General features: G+C 40.6%; 1 protein-coding gene across 1 annotated transcript in view; it reads right to left on the bottom strand.

Annotated features, from left to right (window-relative positions):
• Positions 1-842: 842 nt before the first annotated feature.
• Positions 843-12,092, bottom strand: part of LOC128696479 (uncharacterized) — a 41,093-nt gene continuing 29,843 nt past the window's right edge. Inside the window, exons 10-13 of the mRNA XM_070094631.1 lie at positions 11,154-11,269; positions 7,942-8,149; positions 5,849-6,109; positions 843-1,990 (exon numbers count right to left, since the gene is read on the bottom strand). Of these exons, the coding sequence (XP_069950732.1) occupies positions 843-1,990; positions 5,849-6,109; positions 7,942-8,149; positions 11,154-11,269 (1,733 nt within the window). The remainder of the gene's footprint in view (positions 1,991-5,848; positions 6,110-7,941; positions 8,150-11,153; positions 11,270-12,092) is intronic.

Below are 12,092 nucleotides of genomic sequence, written 5' to 3'. Positions count from 1 at the left end.
GTGAATGGAGACGAATGGTTTTTAATATTTGACGTGCTGTTGGAGTGTGAGCAAAGTAACATTTATGAAGGGGTTCAGGGAAACCGGCAGGCCGGACTTGAGTCCTGGAGATGGGAAGTACAGTGCCTGCACTCTGAAGGAGGGGTGTTAATGTTGCAGTTTAAAAACTGTAGTGTAAAGCACCCTTCTGGCAAGACAGTGATGGAGTGAATGATGGTGAAAGTTTTTCTTTTTCGGGCCACCCTGCCTTGGTGGGAATCGGCCAGTGTGATAATAATAATAAAAAAACAATTTTTATATCCTCTAGTTTTCCATAGCAGAGTAATTGGTGTATTAATGGTATGTGTAGATGCCACTTTTAATCTCGAAATGGTAAGTAAATAAGTTTATTCAGGTATACACAAATGCAGTTACATAGATTATCATACATAGCAGCATATATGTAGAGAACCTGGGATAACCCAAGAAGTTAGACAAAGTGACTATGTAGATAAATGGTTCAAGAAACCGATAAGTTGATAAAATTAACACGTGTGACACTTGGGTATCTTTATTATGGAAACGTTCCGCCATACAGTAGCTTCATCAGTTCAGTACAAAGAAGAATTGTGAAGATCAGAAGGAGACTGAGGTAATCAGTCCCTCTTGCAATGAAAGAACAAATCATTCACTTGGTAATTCTTCAAAGCTGAGGCGATAAAACCAGTACCGTGTTGCAGCGTCGTGTCTTCCAGGACGGTGAACCAATAACAGTCTGTTATGTAAACTAACTAAACAATTTCTCACTATTTCCATAACAAAGTGGATAATAAAAGACGCGAATATTGAAAAGTTAAAAAGTTTTATTGAAGCATTTCCAAGTGATTTTGGTTATCAAGGGTAGTGTGAATAATTGTAGGTGAGGGTGCAAGTACTGGAGTGTAAGCCTGTGTAGGCCTATATAGCCTTGATGAGGTATAGGGCTCTCGTTTATCTGCAGGTTCAGTCTCAATGAAACTGGACTGAACTACAGTTTCACTCTCGCTAAATCTGCAGTGAACCCCAGCTTCACTCTCATTGAACCTAGAATGAGCAACGTTCTTCCTTTCATTAAATCTAGAATGAACCACAGGTTCACTGTCATAGAACCTAACATTAACCTCGGGTTCACTATCTTTAAATCGTCGAAACGCTTCAGAGGATTCTAGGTTCAGTGGAGTTTCATGTAAGGTATTATTTCGGGAACCTGCTGCATTTAGGCGTGCCTGTGATATGTTTTGGTGTAAGAGTTTGTCATGTGGAGGAGGGACATCGTTTGCAGGAGTTGTGACTTCCATAAGAGCAGAAGTTAGTGGAGGAGTCGGAGTTTGGTATGAGGTTGCAGTACGAGGGGCTCCTGTACGTTGTAGAAACGTATTACGAAACGTAACTTGGGGTAAAGTGGAAGTGTAAGACTGAGGTGACGTGATGGTGGTAATGTATGGCAGTACATGAGAGTGAGACATAGAGCTGGGGAACTGGGAGAGGAACTGAATATTGGGAGTAGTGTTAGGTACGTTGATAGTATGCATGTTTGGTCGTAGATTGTATGTTGTGTTTAGGGGCTGGAGTTGGGTAAGATCCTGGGATGGTAAATGAGACTGAGTATAATTGTTGTTGTTAGATAATAATTGCTTCTGGGGGTTTGACCTTGATCTCTCTTGAGGTCCAGTCTCGGTCCTGGACAAGGACTGCTGATGTGCTAGTTGTGGAGGAGGCAGCAAGTAGTGAACGTTCATTACATCATCTCTCGTGCTCAGGAGTGATAAGTTGGATGAGGATGTAACATCCACTCTGGGAGTTAAGGTGTTATCATCCTCAAGCTCTATGACGTGTATGGGTGCCCCGCTGTCTTCACGTTCCCCAGATGAGGACCCGCTCGTGGCGCTGTGTGTGGATGCTCTCCCAGATGTCTTGATAGGCATTGCTTGTGTTATCACCATAGGTACCGGCGAGAACGTTGTCAGTAGCTCTGGCGGGGAAGGTGTAACATGAGTGCTCATGATTATAACACACACACACACACACACTATTTCTTCAGTCATAGAGTTGTCAGGAAGTGGAATAGCCTAGAAAGCGACGTAGTGGAGGCAGGAACCGTACATTGTTGTAAGACTAGGTTTGATAAATCTCGTGGAGCAGGGAGAGAGAGGACTTAGTAGCAAATAGTGAAGAGGCGGGGCCAGGAGCTATGACTCGACCCCTGCAACCACAAATAGGTGAGTACAAATAGGTGAGTACACACAATGGAAAACCTTATGCATCAACATGTTAGAAACACTACCAGAGAGAGAGGTGAGGATGAACCAGCAAGATTAGATCTCATATTCACCCCGAGTAGCTCGGACATTGAGGACATCATATATGAAAGGCCCCTCGGAGCTTGTGATCACGTGGTTCTGAGCTTTGAATATATAGTAATGTTACAAGTGGAGAGGGTAACAGGAGTAGGATGGGAAAAGCCAAATTACAAAAGGGGGGACTACAGAGGCATGAGGAACTTCCTGCAAGAGGTTCGGTGGGAAAGAGAATTGGTAGGAAAATCAGTAAACAAAATAATGGAATATGTGACAACAAATGCAACGAGGCAGAGGAAAAGTTTGTTCCCAAGGGCAATAGAAATAATGGAAAGACCAGAACGAACCCTTGATTTACCCGAAGGTGTAGAGAGTCACAAACTAAGTGCGCTAGAGAATGGAAAAAGTACAGAAGACAAAGGACCCAGGAAAACAGAGAGATTAGTTGAAGAGCCAGAAACGTATATGCACAGATAAGGAGGGAGGCCCATCGACAGTACAAAAAGACATAGCATCGAGAGTCAAGTCTGACCCAAAGCTGCTGTATAGTCACATCAGGAGGAAGACAGCAGTCAAGGACCAGGTAATAAGGCTGAGGAAGGAAGGTGAGGAGCTCACAAGAAATGACTAAGAAGTATGTGAGGAGCTCAACAAGATATTTAAGGAAGTATTTATAGTGGAGATAGAAAGGACTCCGGAAAGTCAGAATAGTGGGGGTACACCAACAAGGGATATACCAACAAGTGCTGATGAAATACACACAACCGAGGAGGAGGTGAAGAAGCTGCTAAGTGACCTTGATACCTGAAAGGCGGTGGGACTGGGTAACATCTCTCCATGGGTCCTTAGAGAGGGAACAGAGATGCTGTGTGTGCCACTAACAACAATTTTCAACACATCCATTGAAACTGGGCAACTACCTGAGGTATAGAAGACAGCAAATATAGTCATCTTTTTAAGAAAGGAGACATACACAAGGCACTAAACTACAGACCAGTGTCACTGACGTGTATAGTATGCAAAGTCATGGAGAAGATTATCAGGAGGAGAGTGGTGGAGTACCTGGAACAGAACAAGCTTATAAACGACAACCAGCATGGATTCAGGGAAGGAAAATCCTGTGTCACAAACCTTCTGGAGTTTTATGACAAAATAACAGGAGTAAGACACGAGAGAGAGGGGTGGGTAGATTGCATTTTCTTGGACTGCAAGAAGGCCTTTGACACAGTTCCTCACAAGAGATTAGTGTAAAAGCTAGAGGACCAGGCATGCATAGCAGGAAAAGCACTGCAATGAATCAGAAAATACCTGACAGGGAGGCAATAATGAGTAATGGTACATGACGAGGTGTCAGAGTGGGCGCCTGTGACGAGCGGGATTCCACAGGCGACAGTCATAGGACCAGTGCTATTTCTGGTATACATGAATGACAGTGAATGACATGACGGAAGGGATAAACTCAGAAGTGTCCCTATTTGCAGATGATGTGAAGTTAATGAGAATTAAATCGGATGAGGATCAGGCAGGACTACAAAGAGACCTGAACACGCTGCAAGCCTGGTTGAACAACTGGCTACTCGAATTTAACCCTGCCAAATGCAAAGTCATGAAGATCGGGGAAGGGCAAAGAAGACCGCAGACAGAGTATAGGCTAGGTGGCCAAAGACCGCAAATCTCACTCAAGGAAAAGGATCTTGGGGTGAGTATAATACCGAGCACATCTCCTGAGGCACACATCAACCAAATAACTGCTGTAGCATATGGGTGCCTGGCAAACCTAAGAATAGTGTTTCGACACCTTAATAAGGAATCGTTCAAGACTTTGTACACCGTGTACGTCAGGCTAATATTGGAGTATGCAGCACCAGTATGGAACCCACACCTGGGGAGGCACGTCATGAAACTAGAGAAAGCACAAAAGTTTGCAACAAGACTAGTCCTAGAGCTGAGGGGGTTTGTCCTACAAGGATAGATTAAGAGAAATCAATCAGACGACACGAGGACAGGAGGGATAGGGGACAACTTGATAACGACATATAAAATACTGAGAGGAACTGACAAGGTGAAGAGGGACAGGATGGTTCGAAAATGGGACACAGCAACACGAGGTAACAACTGGAAGTTGAAGACTCAGATAAGTCACAGGGATGTAAGGAAGTATTTTTTCAGTCATAGAGTTGTCAGGAAGTGGAACAATATGGAGAATGATGTAGTGGAGGCAGGTACCACATATAACTTTAAGAAGAGATACGATAAAACTGATAGAGCAGGGAGAGAGAGTGGACTTAGTAGCCACCAGCGAAGAGGCGGGGCCAGGAGAGCTGTGACCCGACCCCTGCAACCGTAATTAGGTGAGTACAATTAGGTGAATTAGGTGAGTACACACACAGTTTATTTAATATAAAAGACCTACCAGAAGGAAGGTATCGGAGTCATATAAAAACATATTAAGAACTTGGAGCCATTACAGGAAGTGTTGCCAGCCCAGACATGCCAGAGATCCAAACAAATTAGAAATATATTAATATAATGACGTGGAAGAAAGAAACATTGAAAAAAAAATTTTATTAAACGCAAACTAAATGTAAGACTAAACACGAAGAATAAAAAAAGACCATAAAATCACAGTACTGGAAGAGTAATGAGCGAGACTAAACATGTTCCAGAAAGTGTACACATGACACTTTAAATATTTAAAATTTTAACCTAGTCACCTGGCGTATAATGTTCATGAGAAACGAAAGAAATTACTACTGGATGTTATTATTATTATTATTATTATTATTATTATTATTATAACGTGGTAACATCTTCCTGTGGCCTTGAAACAGCGGCCCAGTCCCTGGAGCCATTATGTACCTCTGTAATGTTGAGGTACAGTCACTGGACCCATTATGTACCTCTGTAATGTTGAGGTACAGTCACTGGACCCATTATGTACCTCTGTAATGTTGAGGTACAGTCCCTGGAGCCACTATGTGTCTCTGTAATGTTGAGGTACAGTCACTGGACCCATTTTGTACCTCTGTAATGTTGAGGTACAGTCACTGGACCCATTATGTGTCTCTGTAATGTTGAGGTACAGTCACTGGACCCATTCTGTACCTCTGTAATGTTGAAGTACAGTCCCTGAACCCATTATGTGTCTCTGTAATGTTGAGGTACATTCCCTGGACCCATTATGTGTCTCTATAATGTTGAGGAACAGTCCCTGGACCCACTGTGTGTCTCTGTAGTGTTGAGGTACAGTCCCTGGACCCACTGTGTGTCTCTGTAGTGTTGAGGTACAGTCACTGGACCCACTACGTGTCTCTGTTATGTTGAGGTACAGTCCCTGAACCTATTATGTGTCTCTGGAATCTTTGACTACCACCCACAGGATGTGTCTGTGGTACATAAAAAGGTATTAAACTAACATGAAACATAGAATTAGTGCACTCAGGGGAAGAAGTATATAGATATATGTAGACAAGAGATGAACACTGAGTTGAATGAGGCAAAAACATTGTAATGTAGTGAAGTGCTGGACCTACCACAGGACTGGTGTCTAGTACAGGCGTGAGAGAGACCGGCCTCTTGTAGTTCCAGTAAGGGATCTTGAGAGGTTCGTTGTTGTGTCTGGGTAGAGAAGGAGGCCTGGGTACGGCGGGCACGGCAAGTAACCACTCCTGTGACTACCACTGCAATACCCACCACAACACCCACGACCACACCCACACTCACACTCCTCCACTTGTTTACCTGTTGTGGAGACTCTGCAGACTGCACCAGATCCTTCCCTGCATTCTTCACTGCTTCAGATAAACCAAAGATTTACTTAAGTTGTACATAATCTCACAACTGTATAAGTCTATATTTATTTATTTATTATTATTATTATTATTATTATTATTATTATTATTATTATTATTATTATTATTATTATTATTATTATTATTATTATTATTAACTAACATTAAATTTCCTTAAATATATGAATTCATCTATCTAGAATATATACTAATGCAAATACAGACCCATGCGAAGACAAAGCAAAAGATAAGACAAGTACTATATATTTCCTCCTACAATTGAGGTACTTTTCTTTCTGCTGAAGAGGGCCTCAGTAATAGGCATTTAAAAAAGACCAAAACCCACAATACAGTCGTTGGAAATATTCGCAACTAACCAAGAAACTGGAGTCGGAACTCATCTGCTTTTGTCTCTTGTTTACATGCTCCACATATTGTGTGTATTTTAGTTTACATACATCACCAATAACGTATTATTTTTTTAATGTAGAACGTAAAACTACTAACCACGCGAAGGGAATATTTACCTGGAGTAAACCTGGGGAGGGTTTCAGGGGTCAACGCCCCCGCAGCCCGGTCTGTGACCAGGTCTGCGACCAGGTCTGTGACCAGATCTGTGACGATAAGTTCATCGCACTAATGAAACCTCCCAGCTGAGACTGACAAATGTTATTGCCTGATGTATGAAACCAATCATGTCAGAACATGAGAGGAAAACATAGTTAATTTTCCCCCACATTAACTATTTATCATATTGAATAGTGTAGTCACACACTGCTGGTGCTCTCACAGTGGAACTATCATGTAGAATAGTGTAGTCACACACTGCTGGTGCTCTCACAGTGGAACTAACATGTAGAATAGTGTAGTCACACACTGCTGGTGCTCTCACAGTGGAACTATCATGTAGAATAGTGTAGTCACACACTGCTGGTGCTCTCACAGTGGAACTATCATGTAGAATAGTGTAGTCACACACTGCTGGTGCTCTCACAGTGGAACTAACATGTAGAATAGTGTAGTCACACACTGCTGGTGCTCTCACAGTGGAACTATCATGTAGAATAGTGTAGTCACACACTGCTGGTGCTCTCACAGTGGAACTATCATGTAGAATAGTGTAGTCACACACTGCTGGTGCTCTCACAGTGGAACCATCATGTAGAATAGTGTAGTCACACACTGCTGGTGCTCTCACAGTGGAACTATCATGTAGAATAGTGTAGTCACACACTGTTGGTGCTCTCACAGTGGAACTATCATGTAGAATAGTGTAGTCACACACTGCTGGTGCTCTCACAGTGGAACTATTATGTAGAATAGTGTAGTCACACACTGCTGGTGCTCTCACAGTGGAACTATCATGTAGAATAGTGTAGTCACACACTGCTGGTGCTCTCACAGTGGAACTATCATGTAGAATAGTGTAGTCACACACTGCTGGTGCTCTCACAGTGGAACTATCATGTAGAATAGTGTAGTCACACACTGCTGGTGCTCTCACAGTGGAACTATCATGTAGAATAGTGTAGTCACACACTGCTGGTGCTCTCACAGTGGAACTATCATGTAGAATAGTGTAGTCACACACTGCTGGTGCTCTCACAGTGGAACTATCATGTAGAATAGTGTAGTCACACACTGCTGGTGCTCTCACAGTGGAACTATCATGTAGAATAGTGTAGCCACACACTGCTGGTGCTCTCACAGTGGAACTATCATGTAGAATAGTGTAGTCACACACTACTGGTGCTCCCACAATATAACTGTCATATGGAAAAGGATAGCCACACCCTGTGTGCGTTACTGATTTTGTTTAAAACAAAAGTACTCACAGGTGACAGGTAGGTCTACTCTCTCAGGTGCGACTTGCTCAGCCATTGGAGTGCGGGTTCTCATGAGTAGTGTGGTCTGGTGACCGCGACCCTTGGCATGAGTAGCATACATGGATAACACGTAGTCACGACTTGGTGTCAGCGAAGTCAGGTTGAACTTGGGCTTCGTGCTGTTATACACTGCTAGCACCTCGGAGGCCTCCCGTACCTGTAATATGGAGAAGATGAAGAAGAAAAAGAAGAATTTTCAGGGTCATTAGCCAGGAAAATCCTTGTAAACAAATAGATATAGCATATTCCCTTGGAGTCCTTCCCTAGGATGTCACCCACAACACCCAACTCTTACTCAGGTACCTATTTGTCGACCTACTCTCTCGATTGTGAATTGAGTATTCTACCACTAAACTACAAGTCACCACTTTGATCTAGTGTAAATATTTCGTCCTGTGATGACTTATATGATGGTTGTTGTACATTGCTACACCGGAAGGACCTTAGAGTTCTCTCACCTATGAACCTCCCTTAGTGATGAACTCTTAATGGGATTCTTGACGGTATCCTTATTGCCCTACTGAAATCTGCCAGCTCAGGCTGGCAGATTTCATCACCTTGTATGAGTCCCATTCTGTGTGATGGAATATGACAGGGGAATAGTTTGCTTTTGTTCGCACTGTGTAACTATCATACAGAATAGGGTAGCAGTAAACTGCTGATGTATCCAGTTTTGCTACGTAAAAAAAATGTATATTAGTTTTCCGTTACATGTAAAACGTGTATTAATGACTATTAGTATCTGGAAGGAACCTGGGATGAGTCTGGTCAGGGCGAGGTATGTGGACAAGTCTTCTTACACCTTCTGTTACCTAGCAGTAAATAGAAGCCTAAAAATTGGTCCACGATTCTTTGTCACATCCTGGGGGAGGGCCTTAGAGAGAGCCCCAGTAGAAATAAGTCATCCTGGATGGCTTTCTTGGATTATCCTGGGTTATTATCCCTCCATCCAGCGTTACTAATCCTGGATAACTTTTCATCTTCTTCTTCCTCTTCTTCTTGTCCTTCTTCTTCCTCTTCTTCTTCTTCTTCTTCTTCTTCTTCTTCTTCTTCTTCTTCTTCTTCTTCTTCTTCTTCTTCTTCTTCTTCTTCTTCTTCTTCTTCTTCTTTTTCTTCTTCTTCTTCTTCTTCTTCTTCTTCTTCTTCTTCTCCTTCTTCTTCTTCTTCTTCTTCTTCTTCACTACCTCTGACTCCATCCACATTTGTGACACCTGTGCTAAATGCACCTATCATATTTTTACACTAATATTAAAATTTTAAATAGAATTTTTGTTATATATATATATATATATATATATATATATATATATATATATATATATATATATATATATATATATATATATATATATATATGTATATATATATATAAGCAAGGAATTCCCAAGAGCAGGCGAAATATACACAAACACTGATCTCTGGCTGAAGGAGACTCGAACCTACGAACCTTGGAACAAGGTACGCAGTGCTTTACCAATCTACCCACACTGGACCAATACCTTGGAGTCCAGCTTGCGCTAGACTTTGATCCAAGGTAGCCAGCTTTCAGGGAGAAGGCTTACAGCTTTTCATCTCATCCCCTGCATGCATCAGCCTTACTAGAGATATTAACAATGCAAGGAATTCGCAAGAGCAGGCGAAATATACACAAACACTGATCTCTGGCTGAAGGAGACTTGAACCTACGAACCTAGGAACAAGGTTCGTAGGTTTGAGTCTCCTTCAGCCAGAGATCAGTGTTTATATATATATATATATATATATATATATATATATATATATATATATATATATATATATATATATATATATATATATATATATATGTATATATATATATATATATATATATATATATATATATATATATATATATATATATATATATATATATATATATATGCAATAAGATCACAGTAAACAGGTGATTTCAGAATATGCAAAACAATCACTCTGAAAGAATAGAGAAATTCCAAGCGCTTTCATGACTACTCACATTATCAAGGAACTATAAAAGTAAAGCATCCAAGGAAGGTATATAAGGGGTCTGGGCAACACCTCACTATCAGATCCCACAACGGTTAAACACCTGACGCGCGCCGACCCAACTGGACAGGTCCTTTGCACAACCCACAAACATATAATTGAATCTTGTTTCATAAAAAGCAGTTTTGACAATACTATGAATATTTCCTTTGGTTTATATTAATTAGATCCATTTATAATTAATAGAATTTGGGAAGAATTTAATAATACACTGGACAAATAATAATTTTTAAAATTTTCTTGGGTAGAATAGTTTGTTGGTGGGTTGTGCAAAGGACCTGTCCAGTTGGGCCGGCGCGCGTCAGGTGTTTAACCGTTGTGGGATCTGATAGTGAGGTATTGGCCAGACCCCTTATATACCTTCCTTGGATGCTTTACTTTCATAGTTCCTTGATAATGTGAGTAGTCATGAAAGCGCTTGGAATTTCTCTATTCTTTCAGAGTGGTTGTTTTGCATATATATATATATATATATATATATATATATATATATATATATATATATATATATATATATATATATATATATATATATATATATATATATATATATATATATATATATATATATATATATATATATATATATATATATATATATATATATATATATATATATATATATATATATATATATATATATATATATATATATATCGTTCAATCTTCCTCATCCTATTCCACATATCTCATTTTTTTTGTACACAGCAAGTTCCCGTCTCCTCAGCAATATTGTCTTCTACTGCAGCTCACCTTAAATGTTGACCTATGGAGCTCAGGTTATGTCTTGTGACGATGATGATAATGTTTATTCTCTTTAATTTTGCTTTGGATGTTTCATGTGTTCTTTTATTATTTTTATTTCCAGGTGAGCTGAGTGGTCTATCAGGCCAGAGAGCCCTTCAGATCTCAAAATTTCTTTGCTGTTGGAGCTCAGGTAATAGGATTACCTTAGTAAGTAAGTAAGTAAGTTTATTCAGGTATACACAAATACAGTTACATATATTATCGTACATAGAAGCATATATGTAGAGAACCTGAGATAACCCAAGAAAATCAGACAAAGTGACTTATTTCCATTGGGGTCCTTTAAGAGGTTTCCCTAAGGGGCTCACCTCAATATGGTAGGTCTCAGGAAGGTGACTGGAAGGTGTTCCAGGTGAACAGGTGACGCTGGCAGAGTCGGTTGTGACGTCATGATAATAACAACCGACCAGAGTGCTCGGCTCTCCTGTGGCAAGAAAGCAGAATTTTTTTTTTTAATAACTTTAACATACTCCCCAGACCCATCCTGTGGGTGGTAGTCAAAAGATTACAGAGGTACATAATGGGTCCAGGGACTGTACCTCAACATTACAGAGGTACGTAATGGGTCCAGGGACTGTACCTCAACATTACAGAGGTACATAATGGGTCCAGGGACTGTACCTCAACATTACAGAGGTACATAATGGGTCCAGGGACTGTACCTCAACATTACAGAGGTACATAATGGGTCCAGGGACTGTACCTCAACATTACAGAGGTACATAATGGGTCCAGGGACTGGGCCCCAAAGTTTTGATAGTTGAACAAGTTACAGAAGTAATGAACTATTTACATGTCTACACATTGTTACAGTCGTAATGAGTTGCTTTCGCAGATGTAAATTACCTCACTCACACACAAAGTTTAAGTGGAAATACGTTACTTACAGTGGGCAAGTCAGAGCATTTTTCCAGAATGATAGACAAGAGAGAGAGAGAGAGAGAGAGAGAGAGAGAGAGAGAGAGAGAGAGAGAGAGAGAGAGAGAGAGAGAGAAAGAGAATATACTACTGTTAATAAAATACTTTGATATTACTTGAATATTTCTGCGTGAGTTGTCTCTGAATTCATTAATTTTATCGCATTCCAATAAATAATGACGCAAGATGTTACAATTGTCCATTTAGCAGAGTTTACCCGTAGCTCGATTGCTAGTGCACTCATCTCACACACTGAGGTCCAGGGGTCGATCTCCAATACGGGTGGAAATATTAGGACGTGTTTCCTTAACACCATGTCTATGTTCATC

This window comes from Cherax quadricarinatus, chromosome 47, assembly GCF_038502225.1.
Source record: "Cherax quadricarinatus isolate ZL_2023a chromosome 47, ASM3850222v1, whole genome shotgun sequence".
In the NCBI taxonomy this organism is placed as follows: domain Eukaryota; kingdom Metazoa; phylum Arthropoda; class Malacostraca; order Decapoda; family Parastacidae; genus Cherax; species Cherax quadricarinatus.
The sequence above is the reverse complement of the archived record's forward strand: the minus strand, read 5'-3'. Positions and strand labels throughout refer to the sequence as shown.